Source organism: Scophthalmus maximus, chromosome 10 (genome assembly GCF_022379125.1).
Source record: "Scophthalmus maximus strain ysfricsl-2021 chromosome 10, ASM2237912v1, whole genome shotgun sequence".
Taxonomy (NCBI): domain Eukaryota; kingdom Metazoa; phylum Chordata; class Actinopteri; order Pleuronectiformes; family Scophthalmidae; genus Scophthalmus; species Scophthalmus maximus.
In genome coordinates this window covers 2,583,500-2,610,000 of record NC_061524.1, presented here as the reverse complement: position 1 = coordinate 2,610,000, position 26,501 = coordinate 2,583,500, and the positions used below count along the sequence as shown (strand labels likewise).

At 41.3% G+C, this 26,501-nt stretch overlaps 2 protein-coding genes across 3 annotated transcripts in view; both read left to right on the top strand.

The window, feature by feature from the left end:
- The window catches only part of LOC118283843 (homeobox protein Hox-D9b-like), a 3,198-nt gene extending 2,643 nt beyond the window's left edge, over positions 1 to 555 (top strand). Inside the window, exon 2 of the mRNA XM_035606240.2 lies at positions 294 to 555. Within this exon, the coding sequence (XP_035462133.2) occupies positions 294 to 538 (245 nt within the window). The 3' untranslated portion in view covers positions 539 to 555. The remainder of the gene's footprint in view (positions 1 to 293) is intronic.
- A 9,278-nt stretch (positions 556 to 9,833) lies between these two features.
- On the top strand, positions 9,834 to 24,689 carry LOC118283845 (homeobox protein Hox-D4b-like). Of its 2 annotated transcripts, XM_035606242.2 has the most exons (4): positions 9,834 to 10,102; positions 11,589 to 11,646; positions 22,334 to 22,616; positions 23,155 to 24,689. In XM_035606242.2, exons 1-4 carry the CDS (start codon positions 9,897 to 9,899, stop codon positions 23,523 to 23,525), a joined length of 918 nt encoding a protein of 305 aa, XP_035462135.2. In that variant the 5' UTR covers positions 9,834 to 9,896; the 3' UTR covers positions 23,526 to 24,689. The 2 variants fall into 2 exon arrangements, with proteins under 2 accessions (XP_035462135.2, XP_035462136.2); XM_035606243.2 differs by lacking the exons at positions 9,834 to 10,102; positions 11,589 to 11,646 and having other exon boundaries at positions 21,715 to 22,616.
- Positions 24,690 to 26,501: the final 1,812 nt, after the last annotated feature.

Below are 26,501 nucleotides of genomic sequence, written 5' to 3'. Positions count from 1 at the left end.
AGCCATCATTTTTTTTTTCTCCTTAAGAGACAGGACATGTGTTTTAAGTGAAAACTGTGTTTTAAGCATGTGGCATTGTTACTGTTTCTAATGAGCCAAACGTTGCAGGCTCATAAAGTTTTGTTCCTGGGAATATTTTTCTTTACATTTTATGTCAGCCTTTGATCTATTCACGACGCACACACACACACACACACACACACACACACGCACACACACAAAATATACTGGTGTGCGTGTGTGTCTTCAGTAAAAAAGAACCTATGCCCCCCCCCCCGTCTCGTCCTCTGCAGAGAACCCCTCGGCCAGCTGGATCCACGCCAAGTCGACCCGGAAGAAGAGGTGTCCGTACACCAAGCACCAGACCCTGGAGCTGGAGAAGGAGTTCCTCTACAACATGTACCTGACCAGGGACCGGCGCCTGGAGGTGGCAGGACTCTTAAATCTCACAGAGAGACAGGTCAAAATCTGGTTCCAGAACAGACGGATGAAGATGAAGAAGCTGATGATCCGGGAGAGGAGGAGCATCAACGAATGATGGATTGAGAGGGTGGGTGAGGGTTGGGGGGGGGTCAAAGCTGGGGTTTGCATTTTTCTTTTCGTCCAGGATAGGCGACGAGGTGGGGAGGTTGTAGCCGACGAAAAAAGAAAAACGCCGCGCTCCAAAGATTGCTCAACGTCTTCAACACGGCACGGTCAGTTGCGGTATATAGAGCCAACATGGCCGCCTTGGTGTTAGGCTGCAGATGTTGGGAAATTCCGTAGGGACGACCGAGATGCGTTGTAACACTGAGAAGAAGAAGCAGAAGAAGAAGCAGAAGAAGAAGAAGAAGAAGAAGAAAAAATATTCCTATATCTTTTGACCTTTTCATGTTGTAGAATTCTTCCAAGCGCATGTGACAGAAGGAACACACACACGTCCACCTGTAAACTGGGACAGCTGTAAATACCGATCAAAAAATATAAACTGCTCACACTCACAGAGAGACTCCGTGAATTGAAACAAAGAAGAAGAAGAAGAAAAACAACATGCTAGTTGATATCAAAGGCTTTTTTCACTGCTCATTTCAGACCACATCTGTTTCTGGAGAGGGTTGTGAATCTCTCATGTCCTAACTGGAAATACTTGACACACACTTGAGTTCACATAAACTGTCTGCACTGTCTGCCAAAATATGAATCGTGTTTTATGATTTAACGGTACAAACCGTCGTCCTCGTAAGAAGCAAAAATAAAAGTGCTGGCGGTGCGCGCCGGACCAAAGGACTGGACCACCACCGAAAGATAAATGAGTGGTCCTCATGGCGGAGCACCTGCCTTCTGTCGTCTCCGAGGGAGAAGAGGCGACGGCTGAGCAGTTCATGTGAAATTAAAATTAAAGACTGGTGGAAAAGACAAACAAGAGGTCTGTCACTTCCTGACAAATTGACAACTCCCCCCCGAAAAAACAAGAAGAGACAAGAAGAGGAAGGAGAGCGACGAGTTTCAGTCGTAACGGATGATGAAGACGAACATGAGCAGCGGATGTTCGTTTGTCGGCTTTGATTTAAAAGGATCTGCTTGGTTTCATGTAACTGGACCAATGACACGCAGAACACGTTGAGTGCAGCTGGACTTAGTGTCCGCGCTGCTCTTTCACTCCCGTTGCTTCTGCTCAACAATAACGTACAAAAAATGAAATGGCTGTTTACACATGTTAAGATCATATACTGTGTCTTTGAATTTATCATATGTGAAATAGCTGTTTAACATGTTAAGAACACGTATACTATGTGTTTGAATTCATCATATGAAATGTGTTTTCACATGTTAAGATCATATACTATGCATTTGAGTTCATCACATGTGAAATTACTGTTTTCACATGTTAAGAACATGTATACAATATGCGTTTTGAATTTATCATATCTTAAATGGCTGTTTCCACATGTTAAGAACACGTATACTATGCATTTGATTTCGTCATGTGAAATAGCTGTTTTCACATGTTAAGAATACGTATACTATGTGTTTGAATTCATCATATGAAATGTGTTTTCACATGTTAAGATCATATACTATGCATTTGAGTTCATCACATGTGAAATTACTGTTTTCACATGTTAAGAACATGTATACAATATGCGTTTTGAATTTATCATATGTTAAATGGCTGTTTCCACATGTTAAGAACACGTATACTATGCATTTGATTTCGTCATGTGAAATTGCTGTATTCACATGTTTAGAACACATTATGCGTTTGGATTCATCACATGTGAAACGCGGTTTCACACGTGATTTGACCACAATGTGCCTGAATGTGAATGTTTCCCCCCGACACATTTTAACGGTCTTCCACGTGTGATTAACACGCTTCACATGTGACGAATTAACACGCGTGTGCTCCTTCAGCTGTGTTCTAACCAAAGAAAAAATGGAAGTTACTGAAACATCCGACGTCATTGCAAGTTCCCGTCGTACGTCATTGATTGTGGACATTTTCTTTCTGCGAGCTACTTTATGCACAGAACAACAACAACAACAACAACAACAACAACAACGACGACAACAGGATGGTGAGATGTCACTGTGACTGTGGACGCGTTTAAACCACCTCTTTTCACCTCGCAATGCTATGTCCCCGTCGTCCAGGACCGAGGAAAAACAAACCGACACCCACAATGTGTTGCACAACCCTCAGGTCACTTGCAGCCTGCTGACGGCCGCCTCACGTGCGTCCACAACCTGAGAGATTATTTCACAGCCTGCAGTCGTAACCTCCATGGAAAGCGACAGGAAGTTATAGATGTCAAGGGTTTGCAAAAGATTTAAAAGAAACAAACAACGTTTGTCAGGCTTCTCATCCGAGAGACGTGTTACAACCAACCCTGGTCTGCCCTAAAATATATATATATATATATATATATATATATACTCAAAATTTACTTTTTACATTTAGTTCCTCAAAAAAAAAAGAGAAAAAGAATAAGCTTCCTTCCTTGTTGCTGTATTTTTTTTTAATAAACTGTGCATGTAGCCCGATGGGGCATATTTGTTGTTAGTGTTGTCGTTGTCGTCATTGTTGCTATTCGTGTATGTGTTTTTGTTGTGGGTCTAATATGCAGATATGGTCATGCCCATATTCCTCTCTCCACACACACACACACACACACACACACACACACACACACACACACACACACACACACACACACACACACACACACACACACACACACACACACACACACACACACACACACACACACACACACACACACACACACACACACCAGTCATATGGCTAAGCTATGGTGTGACAGCAGTGTGATGGTTTCTGTTTTCTCTTCTTTCTTTCTTTTTCTTTCTTTGTTTTTACCTCCTGTAAGAATAAACACGCCTCCAATCCAGGATGTAAGACAAAGTTTTACAAGGACTATATATATATATATATATATATATATATAGTTAACCAACGCACAAACTATTTTAATCATCATCATAGAATAATAGAGTTACGATATATCATCACTTCAAAACCATTTGCAGGAGAATATTAAAGGGGTATCGAAGGTGTGAGGCCTGTGCTGTGGCCTGCATCTGCTCATGTGGGATAAATATGCTGCTCATGGTGATCTTTCTTTTTTTAATGAAATAAAACATGGATTTCAACATCATTGTTAATGATAAGTCTTTCGTGTTATTCTTTGTTTTGCAATTTCTTGTGAAATAGTCATTCACTTTACATCTTCTATATGATATTTATATTAATATTAGTGGTGTAGTTGTTGCAGTACGGATTTGTACAATATTATTATAAGAACATACGATAATAATAGCTGTATACTACAAACAAATAATAGTAATAGTAAATATTTTATATATGCAGTGGTTTCCTTTGTTATATTCATGATGAAAAATGTTTTTATTTTTGTATTGAACGCGCAAAATGCTATTATGCTGCTGCAGCTGGATTATTAGCCTTCTGACAATAATAATAAAAAGGGTTATTCCTACTCGCTATGGGGCCTCCAGGAGAAACACACCACACCGCTCTTTACTGGTTTGTATGATGTATCATGTGCCTCGTTATGATATGAAACCATCGCAACGTCAAGTCGTCTCGCTGCGCGCAGGTACAGCCGAATGTATCTGTGTGTGTGCGTGTGTGTGTGTGTGTGTGTGTGGTGGAGGAGACCCAGTCCGCGGAGGGAGACTTTTCTGTGGCTCCCTTTTGTTGTCGTCAAAGTCAGTGCGGCTCCTCGTCGCTTCCCTCGTTTATTGCGGCCATATAATCCGCTCATCCTGCAGGGTCATAAACCAACAGCATGCATTTGGAGAATAAACGTGACTTTCCCCCCCAACTCAGGAGACACACACACACACACACACACACACACACACAGAGCGAGGTGTACCATAAAGTCATTTAGCCCAGACAGTCATCCTGACTGGGCTCTATGGTTTTATTGGACACCCTTTCCTCCCCTCGAGGCCCAACTGTCCTTCGAAGTGTTAAAGTCATTGTCTGGGACCAGACAGCGCAGACAGACACACACACACACACACACACACACAGGAAATGTCATTATTCGTGGGGGATTAAAACGTGAAATAGAGGATTTTATGCCTAAAAGGGGATTCGGGTGTGGGTTTTTTCCTAATTGTCGTTTGCAAAAAAAAAAAAAAAAAGATTAGAAGATTCCAGACTATGTGAGTATCGGCGATCACCACATCATCACATGTATTAATCCTGGTTATCACCTATATCGGCTGTGAATATAATTTAACAGCTCACTATAGCAGCCGAAAACTGAAATACATGTAAAGTCTTAATCTCACGATAAATCAGGTTTAATCCAATCAGTAACACGCAATGCTATATTACACTGGTTTTTAATAATGAAGCTAAATAGTCTAATTTGCAAATTATGAAACGCCAATGATTATTTTACAATTGTTTTCCATGTAGTCCTGTTATATTGACTGAGGACTGAAACACAGTATATTAAAATGATTTTGTTCGCAGGTAAAGCTGAGAGAGATTAGCAAACAAAAAAACATAAGATGTATAATATGGCTAAATCGTTTCGTCCTTAATTATTTAAATTTCTGAATAACATAAATGAAACATGAGTGAAACTGCGCGGCTTCACTCGAATAATATTAATAATTGCAACAAAAAAACTATGATTTCACAATACGGGTAAAAAAAGATAAATAAATAAATTAATAAAAACCTTTATAACCCTCATTAAATGTGAAACACGTCCGGATGCACCATCACATAAAAAGAAAACCACCGCATTAACTATCACAAAGGGAATAATAATAATACTTATTATGCTAAAAAAAGAAAAAAGATATTACTGCGAATAACGTTCAAACTGTTGTCCCCTATGAAATGTTGCTCCCAATAGAATGGCTGCAGTGACATAAAATGTATGTAATGTAACTTGATACGTTAATAACCAGAAGTTATAGTTTCATACAAAGGGAAAATTAAAGAGGATGAATTTCATCATTTCATCATGTTTGGAGAGCAGACGAATATTTTCAGTTCACTGTGTCAGAAAATAGTTCAGACTACAACATGTATGCAGTATTTGATTTGCTCTTAAAAAAAGAGGCTAAATTAATGTGGATTAATTATTAAGTTTAAGGATCAGAAATCTGACTCTGACATCTAAAAGATGAATAAGTTGTTTAAAAGACTCAAAGACATTTTGAAAACACAAACAACCCCAGCAGGATTGTTTCTGTGTGTAGTTACCGACTCTGTCCGCTGGGTGGGAGTGTTGTGTTTGTGTTGAGGGGTCTTTGGTGTGTGATGGATCTCACGTCGAATCTCCAGTGTCGCCGCGTTTTTAAACCTTTAACATCCACTATGAAAAAAAAAAAATCCGATTTAATCCACAGAGATGTGAAGTTGGAAACGCTTTGTTTACAGTAGGCAGGTTGAACTACAGGCGCAATTATGTTTTACACCTCCTTATTTTGAAAGTGCTTGCAGATTTACACAAACATGTGATAACCCGAAACAGCTGCTGTGTTAAAAAGCTCCAACAGGAAATGACTCAGACTAAATGTTTTTGTTTTTTTCATACAATTAAACATTTTAACGTTCTCATCGTCAATGAACAGTTACTAAGTTGGAGTAAAAAGGGACATTCGGTAGTATTAATAGGGAGCAATTTGAACACAGGGAAAAGACAAAGTTGACGACGAAGCTCTATTTCAGAGGCTCCTTAACGGCATCCACAAAGTTCAGTGCAACAAACAAATAAGAAGTAAGTGTTGCAGTAAAAGATATTTCTTGCTCTGCATGGTTGTTTCAAAAGGCTGTTAACGGCAGTGCGGGGGAACAGCTGGTAGGGAGGAACATTTCTGACACCAAGTGGTGTAGTGTGCAGCGCTCTTAGGAGCTCTCTCTCACCCTCTCTCTCACTCTCTCTCGAATTTTGTAATTTAAAAAAAAAAAGTTACGGAAATTATCTTCAAACCAGAAAAGCATTGTAAAAAAATAAAAAAATAAATAAAACTTAAACTAATGTTTGCGTTGGAATTCTCCTTCGGTGTCCAGAAGAGAACGGGTGAATATAATAATAACTTTGATTAGCAGGAAGCAAATGTTTTATTCGCCCCCTCGTTAGCCATTTGCTACATTCGCATTTGTGTGACCGTAACTTAAAAAAAATATTTTGTCCACCATTTTTGAAACAATGTCAGCGACGTCGGGAGAATATCAAGACTGATCGTCTATCGCGATATTGCATCGTGCAAATCTTTCGCTCAAATTCAAATATTTCAACTTGAGTGAGTGAGGAGAATGACGAGATAAATTTACGCCAAATTAATGTCTATTTGACTTTGTATGTAATCTGAATCTGAATGTAATCCCCTGAACGCACCTTGTAAAACAGTATTATCATGCAGAAAAATGTAAAGACGCATCATCTCGCTGTAATTATTCCACAAATCTCTGTTTGTCTTTACGTCTGATAAAGCTTGGCTTTTTCTGCACTGAACGCTGATTGGCTGAAATGTAGTTACATCACACACTGTACTTCAATCTACTTCTCAGCCAATCAGCATTCACATAGCTCTTCTGGCAGGAAATAAGAATTTTTGAATCTTTTCAGATCTCAAGTTTGACAGCATTACACAAATTCAAGTAAGATGAATAAATTAAACTATTTCAGTGATATTCAATGAAATTAAAATAGAAAGATTTTTTAAATGGAATGAATAAACAAAAACAAAAAAAGGAACAAAACCTCAAATAACACGATTAAAAGTGTCGTCGGCCGGCCTGATCTCCTCGGGGCAGGTTGCTCCATGGAGCCCCAGAGGGCCCCTGACTGCCAAAACTCTGCCCCCCTTCGGTTTCCGGCCGGGCCTCCGGAACATATGAAGTCCTCTCAAACTATGCACTGCAGCTCATATGATCCTGAGAGGTCATAAACGTGAGTGTGAGGAGAGAAAAAAAAAAGCCTTAAAAGAAATCAGCAAGATCTTTAAAACCCATTGTAAAGTCAGAGTAAAGAAGCTAAACCAGGAGTGATTGGGTCTGTGACGAGCAATATAATGCAAATAGCCACGTGTAAAGTACAGTGACACGATGATGTTTCTGTATTCCCATACGAGTATTAACTGTCAGATATACGGGGAGAAGAAATGATGATGTGTTCCAAGGTGACAGTGAGTCGGGAGCTTCCTCTGGAGGATTCAGAACACAACAGGGAACAGAAAGCTTGATGGTGTTTCCCATCGATGTTCAAGCCTCTTTATTTCTGAAATTGTAGAAATACCTTTAAAAAAACAAAAATCGGTGGTAAGTCCTGAAACTACCAAAAGATACGATTCCTGTTTCCGTCGCGTCAAAGAAACTTAGTGAGAACTTTCATGTTTCATTTCATTTGTCTCATGAGGCCCCCTCAAGTAAGTTCAACTAAAATCCAACAATCCAAGATGCTGAACAGAATTAGTTCTGTGGTCGTGGTCTTGTTGTGAAAAGTTACACGTCTTGATTTATGCGTCCTCGTGGACTTGTAGCTGTTAAATGGACTCGCAAGCTTTTCTTTTTTCCTTTTCTTTTCTTTTTTTACTATTGACTGGCAACAGTTAAAATGTCAGTTGAATGAAAATGGAAACGACAAAGTCGACTTTTACTATCGCAGCCATCTTCACTCGCAGAAGGCTGAGTTAGTAGACTGTATGAAGTTGGCTGAGGGGGGAAAGTGGAACTTTTCTTTAAAAAAATATCTCTTTAAAAAGTAAAGTCAGAGTATTTAACTGTGCCAAAAGTGAGATGTTATAGATTTAGTCTAAAAACAAACATTTATGTGTTTGAATAATACAGATATTTAGTTAAAAGGACAGCACACATCATATAATATTATTATTAGTATTATTATTTTAATTATAAGGCCTTAAGGAGATGCTCCAAGACAAACACAAGGGACCTGATGTGTTTTATCAACATGTCCACTGGGGGCAGACAGAGAGTAAACGGTCATAACAGAGAGTCTCAATCAATAGAAATAAATAAGACAATAACAAAAAGAAGTAATTCCATACTGTATTAACCTTAAAATATCTTCAGGCTATACATCAATATTATAGTTTCATGGGAAAGCTGCTGTACATGGAAACAATCTACAAATCCCAGAGTTTACTGCAATTAATTAAAAGTCTGCGTGTTTGTTTGTTCTTACTATTTGAAAAAAACAACAACCTATGTATCAGTAATATTGTAATTTGTGAGAAATAATATTCCAATATTAGATCTCACAGACATAACATGTTAACATGCCTCCTCCGTATATCGGTACAATTATAATTCAATAAATGTTCAATAACCAGAGGAAGGGAAGTCTCGTCATATTTTTGAATATTGTCTTCACACATCCGTAGACAGTTAAATGTATATTGTCTGTGTCTTTCTGTTACAGTGTGAGAAGGAAAGAGAATCTGAAAGTTTTAGGTACAAAATATAAACCGTGCGTAAAAACGTCAGTGGAGATAAAAAAATGTTTTTTAATTTTTTTTATCATTGATTAAAAACGCAATTGCCTAATTTTTTCCCTTTAGCCTGTGTTTTAATGAATTTGTATTTTGATGAGTCGTGTGTTTGGGCACATGCGTGTTTATGTTCCATTGGTGCAAACCAGTGGTGCCACAGCTTGATTTATTAATAAAACTTCTCATTTTCGATTTGTGTGAGGAGGACTTTAGATTAAATTGTTGTAAATTTGGGGAGGGGTGGATCATTTTTTGTTATGTAAGTTATATAATATTCGGTTTTCCATTACTGTTAAAGAGCCGATGCTTTCCGCTGCTCAAACCTCGTTGTCGACAAAAAACAGGCGCAAACCCAAAATAATGCGCAATAAGGCCTCTGGAAAGAAATGGTGTGTGTGTGTGTGTGTGTGTGTGTGTGTGTACCTCCTTTTGTGTGCGTGTGTGTGTGTGCGTATTTATTTATTAGGAAATACAGCTTTCTCTTGAGTGCAGCTGCTATAAATCCCCCTTTCTCTCTCACACACACACACACACACACACACACACACACGGCGGGCCATAAAAACTAGAGTTTTACGAGTCTGCGCCGGCCGCCATTGGCCCTCTTGGCGGTCATGTGTGCGCGCGCGGTGCATACCCTCGCCGGGCAGCCTCGACCCCGCGCGCTCTCGGTGAAGCGCAGAAGAACGGCTCGTCGGCAACCCCCCGCGCGCGCGCGCCTCCATGTACGGTAAAACAAAAACAACAAAAAAAAACAATTCTCTGCACATTCATCATCTCTCTGTATGTGAAACGTCGTGTTTCCCTCAACAGAAAATAACACGTTATTAAGGTTTTTTTTTTTTGCAAATGTGCCTCGTTCCCACCGAAGTAACCGAACAGGCGAAGAAATGGAGAAAGAAAAAAAGTTCTCGTTCACATGCACGAAATGCTACGTCGTAGATTTCTTTTGCATGATCTCCCTCTGCCCTGTTTCCAGGCCTTCGTACTCTGAAAGATGTTACATTTTGTATTCGTTTCCTCAGGATGCTGCAGGGGAACATGGAGTCCAGCAGACCAACGCCGCCGCCGCCGCCGCCGCTGCTGCTCGAATCAGGTACCGACTCCGAGCTCTGACGTGTGAATTTGAATCGATTGTCAAACGTGATCTCCTCCATCAACCACTGCTCCTCGAAGTGTAGCTCGTGTGTGGGTGGATCCTGTTGGATTGTTGCGTTATTAATGCGCATGGATCGATAGAGTTTAATTCCTATGGGTTTGAATAATAGATGCGTTTAACAAGAGTAGAAGGAGTTCTTTGGATTGCACCGTCTGCAGAATGACAATGAGGATGTGTACGTGTAGACTCTACCGTGTCTGCACAGTGCAGATTAAAAACTATAAGATTCAAGTCTTGAATATTAAACCTCTCAAGGCAAGACTGCATATCTGGGAACGCAGGACTGTACAAGTGTCACCAGGGGGGAACAGCAACATCCTTTGTGTTTTCATTTGTGTAAAAAAAGAAGAAAAAGAAGACATGCCGAGTTATAGGTCACACGTCCCAGGCCTGATGCAGGAGATTCATATATATGTATCTACGAGTCAGTGAATAGTGAAATACAAATTTTCAAATCGATCAGTTATTAGTTGAATATATGTGACAGGAGGTCTATTCCATCAAAGTGCAGCTCGATCACGGTCCTCGGGGAGGGGATAAGACACATTTGACCCTTTTTTTCTTTTAAAAATGCAGATGCATGTGCATTTGTCCACTTTCAGAAGATGCGGTGGTTTCAGTGTATCGAGCACAAAGATGTGTAATGTGTCTGTGCAGCTGAAAATCATTGAAAAAAAAAGAAAAAAAAGAAACAACATCTGGTTTAAAGAGCTGCATCATCTGCCCTCTGAGATTTCTCCTGCATCTTCGTTGTGGCTTCATGTCACACGTACTGTATATCTTTTGGGGGTTTGCGTTGAGCAGAGAATCAGAATGACTCGCTTCCTCCTCCGCAAAACAGACAGATGGACAGAACGAGACAGAAGGGGTCGTCTCCTCTGTGTGTTTTTGTTCCTGTTGTTGTGTTTTTTACGAGGGCGAGAGGGACAAAGAGGCTGAAACACACAGTATTTTCCTTCTTTCCCAGGAGGGCAGCAGCAGCAGCAGCAGCAGGCTGAGGCAGAGGGGTGTGTGAGACAGAGACAGACAGAGAGACAAAGACAGTATTTCACCGGTGCTGCTCAGCTGAACTCAGCTGTGGCACTCAGTATTTACAACCTACTGCAATGCGGCAGGGAATCTGTGTGTGTGTGTGTGGGTGTGTGTGTGTGTGTGTGTGTGTGTGTGTGTGTGTGTGTGTGTGTGTGTGGAGAGGAGGGGAGGGGGGGTGTACTTCTGTGTCAGTGTATGTGTGTGTGTGTGTGTGTGTGTGTGTGTGTGTGTGTGCATGGGCAGAGAAACAAAGAGACAAAGGGAGTGACGCTGCAGAGAATGAGACAAACATTGAATTAAAGCCGGATCCCGACTGACTTGAAAAACATGAAACAAAAGACAAAACACACACATGACGAACATGTCTCACTGTCTCTCTCTGTTTCTGCAGGACGGTGCAAAGACCCCGGAGACACCCGGACGTGTGCGAAGGAGAAAACAACTTGCAGGTTGGTCCCGAGAGATTTTTTACAAACATCACTCGTCTGCATTTATAACAAAACTTTGTTTATTCGGAGGCAAACACATATTTTTCCTCGAAATGAAGCATAAAAAAACCTTCATGAATATAGATAGTGTGGGATGAAGATCATCACTGTTCCTAAAGGCCCGTCTGTCTGTCATGGCTCGTCTGTAATGGTTACACCCATCAATTTTAATTTTGCTTTTAATTGATCATTTTTTAGAACTCACACATCTGGAAGAGCGTATTCAAGGTGAAGCAGTTGGCTGTAATAATCAGATAAAGAAAACTATTTGAAAAAAAGAGAATGATTGAATACAACAAGCTGCAATGTTAAAGATTTGATAAAACAATGATCTATCATCACCCACAGATTCTGTTTCACATAACAACAGTAAACCCGTTTTCTGTAGGATTAAACCATTATAAATAATAAGCATGTTGAGTCAAATTGCACCAATTTGTGACTGTCAATTTTGGGTTAAACTATCATTTTAGATTTGCATGCAGAGTGTGCAGTTGATGTAAAAAACCAGCAGGGGGCGGTATCGGCCAGGTAACAGTTGACTGCAGATGTTTCAAAAAAAACAACTGCACAGTGATTTGTTATTAGAACATTAATACAGATGTTATATTCTTTATAAATTATAGACTCATATTTGCATGTCTTAATACACATGATGAGTCACTAACAAATGCAACAAATTCAATCTAACACTATGAATACTTTGGAAAATTGTCACAAATGAAAACCCAGCTACTTCATCATTTAAAAAAAAAAGTGAAATAAGAATAAGCAAATCTTAAAATGAGACTTTTTACAATATTGTAAAAACCCACCGTTTCGTTGCCTCTTGGTCAGACTACAGGTACTGTTGCGCATCGTGTGAACACTAGGCGGCGCTGCAGCTTCAAGAATGACACCTATAGCCTATTAAACCCAGTTCAGCCCCTTTGCGTAACGACACCATCTTCCCTTCAGTTCAGCAGAGCTCTTTTTTCCCCAGTTACCCTGAATGCACCTCAAGCAGAGCGGCTTCATCCCCTCTGCTGTTCCGAGATATAGATATATATAAATATATATATATATTTTTTTTTTATTATTATAAGGGTCTGGACGTGATTTCAGATCACAGCAGCTAGGAGGCGTCATCAGACAGGACGCCAATAAACCAGAGGACCATAAATTATGGAATCAAGTAGCGTTGTGGTTTGAAAAAAAAAGAAAAAAGAAAATGGCCGTGACACTTTTGTTAATTATAGTAAAGATAAAGAAGAAGTGTTGTTCTGCACCGGAGGTCTTGAACACGAAACCTCGTAATGTTAAACAGAATGAAAGAAGAAGAAAAATAAAAAAAAGGATAAATACCGGATGCAGACAGAGAAGGAAACATGATTTTAAATTATTAAAATTGCATAAGAATTTCTTCATAGACTATTTAAGTAATCGTTGAGTAAATGTGCCTTGATTCAGTTGAATTACAAACTTTTTGGGGTAATATTATCAATAGTATTAGCCTATTATTAGACTATGTCCATTTTTACTACGTTTCCATGAAGTAATCACTGAGAATACTAGCCACAGAGCTGCAAAAGCAAAGTGGTGTCCAGTTTGACACACACACACACACACACAGACACACACAGACACACACGGACACACGCACGCGGTGTGTTTTCACAAGAGTCCGTTTATGGCTTTATGGCTCCCCATTTACGGAAATCAAAGCAGGAAACAAATGTTCCAAACAGCATTCCAGGAACATCCGGAAAAATGCGAAACGGCGTTTTTTTTTTAGTCTCTGCTGCTTGTTTGTTGTTTGTAGGAGGAAAGACGCGCAGTGAAACACACGCGGGGGTCGGACACACACACACACACACACACACACACACAGGCTCAGAGACAGCATTACGCACGAAAAGCAAAGGCCCACGATTTTTTTTTGTTTTTACGCACAAAATTCTCTCCCTTCACAAAATGTCCCATGACAACAAAAAATGCTGACATCCTATTATTATTATAGCAACCTGAAATCCCGGGTTAATTCATCATTATAATAATAATAATATATTTCGATTCAAAGTCTCAGAAAACAGAAAAAAACCGCACACCCCAAAAAACAACAATTTGCGTTAATAACGTAAAGCTAAATATTCACAACCACAACAACAGCCACAACATCCAGAGATTAAAGTGTGTGTGTGTGTGTGTGTGTGTGTTTGTGTGTGTGTGTGTGTGTTTCTTCTCCCCCCTTTGGCGCCATTATCGAATAAAGTGCAGGACCTTAATAATTTATGAACCCGCGTGGGAGCAAGTGAGAGAGAGAGAAAAAAAAAGAGAAGAAGAAAAAAAAAAAAACTGGGAGCACGTGACGGTAATAAAGTGTGTTTTATTGCTGGCGGGTTGACAAGCCCCAAAATATATAACTCAGGGAGAAGAGCCGACAGGCGGCCAGATGGGGACCGGCAGCAGATTATTTGTCCGAAATCAACAGAATGCTCTTTGTGTGTCGCGGCGGGCGCAGGGAGACGGAGACGGTTCCGACGCGATCCGCTCTCCGGTGCCGCGCCGCGCCGACGGGATTCTAACGGTCACGAGCGAACCGTCGTGTTTTAACGCGAGATCAGCGCGGAGCAAGTAAGTGGAGACTTGTTTTCATATTTTTGGCACAGATATGAAGTTATGACTGTCAAAGAGGGCAACGGGGGCACATGGATGGAGGAGGGGGAGGGAGGGAGGGAGGGAGGGGAGTGTTCCCCTGGATTAAAGCTGTGGTCCGGGGACCCGACCCCCACGCCCCCCCCCAAGGGAGAGAGTGAGGGGATCCAGAGAGCCACCTGTAGTTTAACATATAATCTAATTAAATTGTGGATTTATTTATTTGGAAAAACTCTCCCGCGTTAAATTCAATGACTTTCAAGGTCACGATTCGCTGAAATTCAAGGCTCCTTTGAGGGAAAAGACTAAACATCAGCTCTCTGGAGATTTTTTCTTTGTTGCTGCTGTAATTCTCCTTTTCTTTAAAAATGTCAAGTTAGATAATTATAAGATTTAAGACTGTTATGGCTACGTCGACACAACTATTCAATATATAATCAAACTCTGAAAATATGCAGGAACCAGTTTAAAGATCCTAAAAAACATCTACACATCGTTCAATTTGTTCCATTGGGACGAAGGAAATGTTTAAATGACATTCAGCTCATAGTATGGAAAAGTGGGCGATGCCAATATCACTTCATTATGATTATGATTTTTGAAGTTTGAGGGAATCTGTTGGAAGCCCCTTAACATGAAAAAGCACATGTATGCGTGCGTGTGTGTGTGTGTGTGTGTGTGTGTGTGTGTGTGTGGATATCTGCAACATGTGTGTTCCTAAGTGTGTGTGGCCTGCAATATTCTGAAGAAGAGAAACAGTATTTCATATGTTGATGGTTAAAAGACTTATTTATGGGATTTTAAATATAGGCCTGTCACTAACTACTTCCTCTACACGTCTATTACTAGTACTAATATATATTTTTATGAAGCACTATAGCATCAGAATCTGTTTATGTCTGCCGCATTGAAATCATTTTTACGCATCTTCTTCTGGTTCGTGCGGATTTGTAAACAGATGATGACACCAGGGCACGGCCTATAAACAACCAGAGAACAATATACCAACAGCCTATGACGAGGAGAAGGTTGTTGTTTTCTATTACAGTCGCAGCTGCAGGGCGCCCGCTTATTATATAACTGGGAAAAAACGGTCGCATTCATCTTTTAAACAACCTTTTACGCAAATAGCGTCGAGGGTCGTGGCACAATTTGGCGCAGGGATAAATTGGCATTACGCACAAACGGAGGATAGTGTTTTTAACCTATTTTACTTAATTTCATTACAATGGCATAAAATGCTAACTATTATATTTAGAAAAATATCAAGCAGTCACGTAACACATTCCTAACATCTGTCCTGATGTTTTCAAAGTCACATGCAGATGTTGGTATTTGAGTAAGGACCATTATTTACTAGCCTATATTCCGTATTTAGTATTGAAATATGTTTTTAGCCAGATACACACATAATCATGGTTGTAATTTTACCCATTAAATATAATATAATAACACCACATATTCATCCTATCATTATGTTATATAAAACAGATCCGGTTCAACAAAATAATCCAATTGCAGTCACGTGATTTCACTCGATTCAGAGCCAATAAACCGATCCGATTAATTGTAATTCGCTCCTGCCTGTAAGAGTAATAAGGTGATAATGAATTCTACAAATGATAAGATCTGAATCAAACTCAGTGTCTGGATTTCCTCATCCTTTCATCGCGCCTATAAATAAATGTACAGTCAGAATTTTGTTGCAGCCTCCACATGTTCGCCACTGGTCAGTCCCCGAGACGCGCGCGCGCGCGCCGTGCGGTTCCCATCGTGCCAGGGCGGCCTGGAGGTCGCTGCAGTTAATGTCTAAACCGGGTTAGAGCTGCTCCCAGCTCGGCTTTGACCCGGCCAGAGGGCCAGAGGGCCGGGGGCGGAGGGGTGAGCCGGCGGTCAGCCTGTCTAAGATGAAAAAGTGAAACGACCCCGCGGGAGAAAGAAAAGCGGCACGTTTGAATGGCTTTATATCACAAAACCGAAGGGTTTATCAAAACGGTTACATAAGAGTTATGACGTGACGTTTATGTGATATGATGTTATAGTGCCGCGGTTTGTGGCGACGAGGGCCTGGATTCACACATGGAAAACCTGGTCTGCATGTACATTTATGAATTCTATAAGAATAAAGTAAAAAATAATAATAAAGTCCTATACAGCCTGTTATGGAAACATTTAATTGGAGCAGTCCTCCTGTTAAGATTACAAATTACCATCTGACGTTAATCAATACTCAATACCAATAATTGAAAATGGATATACGAGGTGATCAAACGACTGAGTGGCGCAGAAAAACACAACAAAATCCCATCTGCGCGTATTATAACTCCATATTAACACGTTTAACCCTTTATAATTTGGGCCTTTTGCACAACAATAATCTGGAGTGAGTCCGCGGCGGAACAATGGGACCTCGCGACTCCCGCAGGTCCGAGTGAACTCTGCGTGCCCCCCCCCGTCCCCCCCCGTCCCCTCGTCCCTCCCCAGCTCGCGGGGCCCCTGCGTGGCCCTGTCCAGCTCGCAGGACTAATGAAACGGTGAACCAGCGGTCAACGATTCGGACTGACCCTGGCGCGACCCGACGGCAGCCAGGCTACATTCTTAAAAAGAAGAATGCCCTTTTCAACAACTTAAAAAAAAAAAAAAAAACGAAGCATCGCAACCCGTTGTTGTTGTTGTCTCAATAAAATAAAGAAGAAGGGGGCAGTCCACCACAGTCCGGAGCTGGCGGAGACCCCCATTCAGAAGGTGCGAGCTAATGACTCTCGGTTCTTCAAAAAAAAAAAACCCTAAAAGAATTTAAGGCTGGAAATAATTGTGAGAAATGAAAGTTTTAGGTCAAAGTCTCCAGGATTAATAGTCTCGACCTGAATGGAGCGTTTCTGACCATCTGCAGAAAAGCGCGGTCATTATTCAAACCACATCAATCTGGATTGTTCCAAAAGAAAAAGGAGGAAAAAAATCAATGTTTAGCTCAGATTTTTAAAACACCATCTTTGTGTGTGTTTATGAAATCTGGTTGCCCATATAAAGTTCTGCTGCTCTTGTAGCTGCAGCGACAAATGGTTTGGGGGCAGAGTTTTCACCAGCCGCTCGCTCAAATGGGCCATGGGAATTTAGTAAAGTGTAAACAGCTCCATAAAAAAAAAAAAAAAGGAAAGAGAGAGTCTCAGGCCAGGGCAGAGGAGAAAACAGATGATTGCTGCAGGGCGAAGAGAGGAAACTGAAAATCTCGTCGGTATCTGGATGAAATTTTTGCAGTAAATACACAAAACCCACCCACAAACACAGCAGCATATCATCTGTGCATATGTTGGAGAATAACTGTGACCAGTATTGGAAAAAGATGAGGATAACGTCGCCCGGTATGGTGCATACAAATCTATACACTGTATACGTGAACTACGGCTGCGACTGACCATCGTTTTCATCACCAGTTAGTTGTTTGCTCCATAACATGTGGGAAAATGTGGATCGTGTTTTTGATTGATTATGTTTTGTTCACACACCAAAAGATATTCAGTTCACCGTCACAGAAAGCGGGAAAGTATTCACGTTTTAAGAAGATGAAATCACATGAATCAATTATCAAAACAGTTGGTGATTAACTAAGTGACTGTTGCAGCTCTGCTGTTAACCCTCCATTTAATGTGTGTCCGAGCTAAACCGGCGCACAAAGAGACAACACTTGAATCGATATCTCTGGTGCTTCCACCGGTCTCCTGACAGCACATATTAAATTATGAATCCATCTATAAAGGGGGCTGATGTTGGGCATCATGCATCCAACTCTAAACTAAATGTTATATTTACCCTCAGGCACCGCGATTCTCTCTCTTACTCCCAATTAAAAAGGTCCAGGCCAAGTTCAGGATTCCCCCCATTAGCCTCCCATTTAAAATGCAGCTCACCCTGCGAACCGGTCGCGTGTTCACCAGCAAACTTTGCCAAGTGGCCGTGTCGTCGTTAACGATGGAGCCGACATGACTGACTGGTGAATGTGTGAAAGACAAAACAGCCCTCGACTGTAACTGATTCCTTTTTTTTTTCGCAGAATCTAAAATCAGAATCGTGTTTTATTGCCAAGTGGGTTTCTCACATATCAAGGAATTTGCTTTGGTGACGGGTGCAGAACAAACATAGTTCATATAAAAGAGAGGATAAAGCAAATTAAATTAAAAAAAAAAGCATTGTAATTGCAAGAGAAGAACAATAAACTTATATAATGTATAAAAAGTAAAACTATATAAGAGCATGCAATATGACAAGTTGTGCAATGTGTTGCTGGGATCTATAGGTTGTTATTAAATAGCATCAGTAACAAATTTTATATGATATTTCAATGATAATTCACATATCTTACTTAATGTATACTTGTGCACCAATAAATGAATGGTCAAATATTAGGTTCATCTATAAAATTGTTAGATTTTTTAATTTTTTTTAATGTTTTTCTTTGATATTTAATATATCGCAGTCCCAACAGCGAGTATGACCTCAATAAGAAACATATTTCCATTAATACCTCTCATTATAAGCTTTGAAAAGATGGAATATGAAGCTAGCATTTAGCAGTATAGGACAAGATTGTACAGGTGTAATCTATTGGAAAGTGAGATTGCTTTTAACAATGAAAAGTGCTCTATGAATGAAATTTCTTAATATTATTATTATTATTATTATATAAAGTGTTGAGCTCGATGAAAAGCTTTGGCACTGACCAGTTATCACATCATAATATTGTGCTGAATTATATATTATCCTGGAGTGTGTGTTCAAATATTAATGCATGATTTCAAAGTATATGTCCGACACCTTTTGTGTCGTATAATTAGAAATGAGACTGTGGCTGCAGGGACAAGATTGCTGACTGTATATCCACTGACGTTTACTAATGCTGGTGTTTACTATTAATATTTAATTGGCGTTTACTTGTTACACCGTTTAATTCCCTTTCCAGTGGAAGATGGTTTTTCCTAGATATATCCACCTTGTCTTCACGGTGCTGCTGTTAAAAGCAGCCAGGGCGACTATAGATGATGGACTCGCTTGCCTATACAGTAATTACACTGTAGGTATGAAAATTAATGTGGTAGACGCCCCGTAATGAGTTATTGATGTCAAAAAAGCTTCACGCGCCATTAATGCCTTCGATAGATTAACACAATGACGCCGATTCATCACATGTTGGACAACAGAAACATGCACTTCTTTAAAAATATGAAGGGACAGGTTGAATGTCTATGATATAATAATATAACAATCTGGGAATGAAGACGTGATCGTCAGCAGACGTCGCCTATATATACCCTGTAGAACCGAATGTGTGTGGAGCTGCCTCGGTCACAGATTGGGTTCTAGGGGAGTCTATGGGCGATGACTAACCATCCCGTCACAAACCCCCTGGACCGGGGAGGAAGAGGACACGAGCACTGAGGAAGGAGCAGTTGTACTGTACCGTCTTCTAGGTCGGCAACCAACCATTATTTTCATAATCGGCTAATCTGTCGATTATTTTTTCTCGATTAATCGATTAGTTGTTTGGTCCATAAAATGTCCATCGTGTTTTCCCAAAGCCACCAAGATGATGTTTTGTTTCGTCCACACAACAAAGATATTCAGTTCACTGTCACTGAGGAGCAGAGAAAGCAGAAAGTATTCACATTTAAGAAGCTGAAATCAGAGAATTTGGATTCCCCATAAAAACGACTTGAAACGATTAATCGATTATCAAAATAGCTGGCGATTGATTTAGTGGTCGATTACTAATTGCAGTGCTCTATACTTCCAATATGTGATCGTCCGGACGGATCATTAGATGGAGCAGGATGGTTTGCACACACACTCACACACACCGAGTTATACGCCACTGGATCAGATTCCCCCCAGTGACATTAAAGGGTCTCCTCAGTTAATTCCTGAATTATATATATATATATATATATACATCTGCAATCACAAGTATATATGCAACAATAGAAATACCTTGATCTGCAGGATGTGCATCATGTGCACCGGAGGAGTTTTAATCAAAAATGATGTAAAGCCCATTCAAATGACCAGTGTGGCTGGAATTCTTTTGTAAAGATATTGGTGCACAGCAACAAAAATAAATATATATATTGTTATATATTGTTATATCGATATCTTTAATGTCACTAACTGTCTGATTGTCGTAAATGTTTAGAATACAGTATAATCATCCCTGGGTGAATAGAAATACTGAGATTTCTGAATATAGAAAAAGGAATTTTGGCACCACCCCACCAGTTCCCTAAACAAGTGGCATCCAGCCACTTGTATTCCCTGTACGGAAGCTCGAGTCATTCACTTGTAAAATAGTCTTGAACAAACAACCCATAAATTCTGACAGATTAAAGCCCATATCATCTCTATAGTTCACGTGGAACTCCGCTCAGCCGCGTGCCAAACATCTCCGCACGTGAGCTCCCATTTTGGCACCGGCGCGCCAAGCAAAATTCATTTTCTCCCTCGTCCCTTTATTAACAGTATCATTACGCACGCGGCGGGCTGCGTATTCAAGTCGGAGGAGGGGTAATGGCCGCAGGACGGAGCCATTAAAAGGGAAGGTTGTCTTGGCTGCTGCGGCCTCAGAACCTGCAGCATCTCCTCGGGGAGCAGCTGCGGCCACGAGAGCAAATCCTCGTGAAATCCTGACGGATGGATATAACGCAGATTTATGGGCCTAATCCTCAGAGCAAAGATGACTTCTTTCTGTTTTTAAGACTTGGCATTTGTGATTTAGCTTCTTTTTTTTTGGAACAGAAGCGAGCAGTGAAAATATCCACGCATGCAGCAGCAGCAGCAGCAGCAGCAGCATCCTTGCGCAATTCTCTCTTCGTGTGGGGGCTCAGGGGGTTTAACATATTCCCACTTATCTCTGTCGCCCCCTTTTTTTCGATTTTGCATCCAGCATAATTCAAAAGCCCCTGTCTCATTTCTCTCTCTCTCTAGCATCATTTTTTTTAAAAAGACAAGCAATGCATTTATTTTGTGCCCCCCTCCTGCATGGAGGTGAACGGGACACCTCGCGCTGACCCCGCGCCCGAACAAAGCCCAACGACTAGTCACTGTCTGGGAACCTTTTATTCCCCCTTGTTCTTTTATTCTCTCCTGCGCCGCGGCCACGTTTTTGTTGCCCGCGCCCTTTGACTCGCCACAAGGCCAAATATGGCCCCGGCCAGTCGCCTCAATATGGGCGAGATTAATTTTTCAGCTCCGGCCATCTGTGAGGGATTGGGGGGGGGGGGGGCTGTAAGAAGTCAGTCCGCTTAGAGAGTCATAAATCTACAGTCCGTCCATTTTCAATAGGTGTGAGGGAGGGGGAGGGGGCGGTGGGGGAGATGGGGGGGGGGGGGGGTGCAGTGTGAAGCCTAAGCGACAAGATGAGATGGGGTCAGCAGCTTTATAAGATTCCTTATTTTTTTCCACAAAGTCCCACAAACATCTATTCTTAACCACGCACCCACCCACCGGGGCAGATCTTCATTAGTGCCCCGCCGTAATGAGCATCTTTTTTCCTATTTCTTACCACCCCATCTCCCCGCTTCGAATTATCCCATTACCGGCGTCTGACATAAACAAAAACCAAAACGAGTTGCCGCCTCTCATTGGCCGGCCGCGGGGGTCACGTGGCCCGCGCGGCCGTCCGTCTATTTGACAGCCGCAGGATGGCTCGGTGCCAGAGGGGGGAAAAAGGGGAGACAGACCGAGAGAGAGAGAGAGAGAGGGGAGAGAAAGAAAAATTAGTATTCTCCTACCGAGCCCTCGCTATAAATCAATCATGGACTCCTTCGTGGTGAGCTGTAAATATGCTGAGCCGCAGTTCCCGCCATGTGAAGAAGATTACAGTAATTTCAGTGACCAGGGGGGGTATTACAACAACCCCCAGGACAGTAGTGGCAGTTATGCGGGGGGCTACCAGCCCGTGCAACCCCCTCCGCCTCCATACGCACCACAACAAACCGGCTATCACCAACAACAACTCTCTCTGCAGGAGCATCAGCACCGGGAGGAGGATGGAGAGGACCACCACCAAGGTGGTGCAGCGGCGGCAGCGGCGGCAGCTGCGGCGGCGGCGGCGGCGCCCTTCACCGGCTACAGGGAGACGGACGCCGCCCCCGGCAAGGAGCAGCGGTTCCCCGCCGGTGACCTGCAGTGCCAGGCCTGGATGACCTGCGCGAAGACCGCTCAGGTGCAGCGGAAAGCGGCCTGCCAGGGCAGAGACAAGCCTCCCATCATCGTGTACCCGTGGATGAAGAAAGTGCACATTGCGCACGGTGAGATTTACATCTCCACACTCTCTGCATTTCACTTCTCCGTGACTTGAGTTTGTCTAATGCTCCTTGATTGTTTTTTTTTTTATTTTTTTTTATCTGCCAGGCGCACTCTCCTCTTTCTTTCTTTCTTTCTCTTTTCTCTTTTTGTCTTTCTGTCTCTTTTCTTCTGTCGCCCGTCCATTTGCGTTTTTTTTTGTTGTCGAGTTATTTATGATCTCAGTGAGAGTCAGGGAGAATTACAGCCCCTATAAAGTTTTATGGCCCTGCCACGGCGTGCGCGCTTGTGTGTGTGTGCGCGCGCGTACGTGTGAGTGCGTGTGTGTGTATATCTGGTGTGCAGCTGAACAAAAAGAAGAGTTAAAAGTAAAAAAAAAAGAAGAAAAAAAAAAGTTTCTTGGATCTCTTCCCAGTGGAATTAAGATCGAACCTGCGATAGGTTCGGGGTAATGCACATAGGAATAATTACTAATTAAATCTTTGACTTGTCTTTAATTCTTCCTTTTCTTTGTTGTTTTTTTTCTTCATTTTTCCAAAATAGTCAACCCGAACCACCTGGGCCCGGAGCCGAAGCGGCTGCGCACGGCCTACACGCGGCAGCAGGTCCTGGAGCTGGAGAAGGAGTTCCACTTCAGCCGCTACCTGACGCGCCGGCGCCGCGTCGAGGTGGCCCACGTGCTCTGCCTGTCCGAGCGGCAGGTGAAGGTGTGGTTCCAGAACCGGCGCATGCGCTGGAAGAAGGACAACAAGCTGCCCAACACCAAGGGACGGAGCAAGAGCAAGAGGGCGACGGACGACAACAACAACAACAACAACAACAACAACAACAAGAACCACAACAGCAGCAGCAGCAGCAGCAGCAGCAGCAGCAGCAGCGACAGCGACGTGAAGGCGGTGATGATCACCGTGTGATCCGGGTTCGAGCACCGGTTGGCCGCAGCCACGTTAGCACCTTCACTCTCTCTCTCTCTCTCTCTCTCTCTCTCTCTCTCCCTCTCCCAATGCTGAGATCCAGATAATAACTGCGGTCCTGAAACAATTCCTAGAAACTGCTTTAAAACGGATCCATCCACAATACCAGCAAATGGCTTCATAAATACTTCCAACAGTATTTTTTTTTTTTGCCACATATTTAAAAAAACAAAAAAGGTTTTAAATATATCTGTGGTGCAGACGTTGCACTTTTTAGTCCGATATTTAATGCTTCGATTCTTGCATTTAAGGCTGCCATCAGTGATGAGCCTATATTCTATATTATCGATTCATCTATACCATTTATTTGATCAGATAATCGACTTATCTTTTTCCTCTGTGAAATGAAATGCCACGGTGAAAAATATCAATATCACTCTCTCAGATTTCCTCCACCTCCCACCAACAGTTCAAACCTCAGATCCATTTTAATGTGACGCGGAAGGGAAAAGTATGAAAATCCACATTTGGGCTTAAAAAACTGCGTTTTTTTCCCTTTAACAAATAAGATGGTTAAATTATTTTTTTCTGCCTATCTACTAATTGAGAAATCGGCTTATCACTGCAGCTACATCGAGGGTAAAGAGGGGCTGTAAATGGTCCGACATTTTTTTGGTGCAATTAGCGAGTTGTTTCGAGTTAAGACACAAAAGGCAGTCGTTGCCAAATCTCCCCCATCTGCGAGGAGCAGATTGTGTCTTTTGAAGAAAACAGGGTTTTTATTTCTACAGGGTAATCACGATACAGGGTTTTTTGTAGTAGCTACCTAAAAAAAAGAGAAAAAAAAGATGAAATAGCCTATGACTTATGAATATGCACATTACCAAAATGTTGTTTCCACAAACTGGGGCTTAAACTATTTAGAGAAGAAACACCAAATGATGCTGACCTGCAGAATTGGTTGGACGAACAATGCTTTTATTTTGTACATATAGAGGAGTATCGAAACACGATAAGTAGCCATATTCAGATTGTTTCTTATCTCCATAATTCATTCATTGATTTAGTGCGTAAAAGTCATATTACGCACAGGTTTTTAAATAAATAATAACTTAAAAAAAAACACAGACAAATCGGATGTACAAGTTTTTAAATGTACAACACTACAAGTCCAACATATGTTCTCAGGGTTACAGGGTTTTAACAAAAAATACATTTTTTGAAAGGTTTTATTGTTTGATGCAGCATCTGGAGGTTTTCAAATAATTCCTCTCTGAAATATTCGCAATGTCGCTATATGTTCTCTCTCTTAGATTCCAGTTTGATATGCTATTGATTTGTATTTTTTAGCCTATATATATATATATATATACACGATACGCCAGTACTTATTTTTTTATTTGTATTATTTAGAAGCATATTTTTATTATTCTTCGTAGCAAAAACAAGCATCGTCTCTTGTTCTTTTTCTATGTGTGTTCATTTTTGTAAAAAAAAAAAAAAGAAGAAGAAAGACAGAAGAAAGAAAACTCTTCGTGTAAAAAAAATTATATCTGGAAAGGTTTTGATAAAAATAAAAAATGTTTCAAGTTGTAAAGCTGTGGATATTTGCGCGTACACACACACACACACGCACGCACGCACGCACGCACGCACGCACGCACGCACGCACGCACACACACACACACACACACACACACACACACACACACACACACACACACACACACACACACACACACATGAACAGGGTACATAAAGGAAAAGTATAATGCATATTTAACCTTTAAAAACGGAGTGATCCTCTAGTCTCGCACAAGATCTTTCTGTTACAGTCATAACTCACGGCGGCGTTGAGAACAGAAGACAAATGTCCAGAGTGCGTGAGGTCTTCACCGAGATCCTTGTGAAAAATGTGACGATTTCTTTTCTCCCGTGGGGAAGATTTAAAAATGTGCTCCGAATTATTTCCGCAGATAAACTGTGATCCTGGACGTTTTATCATCATAGCCACACAAATGTATATATATACACTCTGAAGACCATATATACAGAGACATATAGACCAAATGTGTCGGTGTTGAGAGGCATCTGTCTCCAGATTCGACAGACGAGCAGCTGTTATGTCAACACACTAAGAAAAAAAAGCGTATTACTCGTTCTGTCTCTTTAAGTTGCCAGAATGTAAAGAATGTTAAATTATGATGATGGAATTTTATTCTTGTTTGTAAAGTCATAACATGGCAGATACACATTATATATTATATTTTATACACGTGGACTGTCTGTCAATCCTCAAATTGTTCATAGAGTCATGTGGAAGATCTTATATACAGACAGCATCTTGTGACTTCTCGGGCGCTTTTACGCATCGTTTACGCACGGCACATGTGGGAGAACACGGGTCACTTTAGGTGAGGGAGGGTGTGTGTGTGTGTGTGTGTGTGTGTGTGTGCGCGTGTGTGTGTGTGTGTGTGTTAGTGGCAGTAGGAGGATGTATGGGAAATGAGCGCAGGGAGAGCCATTAATTGGAGGCTTCCGGCCGAGACGCGGTTGGGTTAAAATTGTGCAGGAAAAGGCACAACACGACACGACAACGTGCAGGCTCTGGCTGACATCGAGGAAAGCAATCGACCGCCGCAAAGATGTGCAGCCAGTCCAACGGAAGCCCACACGTTCACTCCTCTAAAAATCTCTGCAATTTGATTTGCAGAGAGAGAAAAAGAGGCATTGGCTACTTTTTCCTTTTACTTGTGTCGCACAGCTGCGGGACACACTACACCCGAGATAAACCACAAAACAATGTCAATCTATAAATCCTGAGTTTTTATACTCTGATCATACAACACATACTCGATTATATATATCGTTTGTTCACGATATATCTTTCAAAGCTGCTCATAAATTTAACAGTAGTGCATGTATGATGATGATTGACACAGTGGCAAAAACAAAAGTAAATGTCATTTAGTTTAG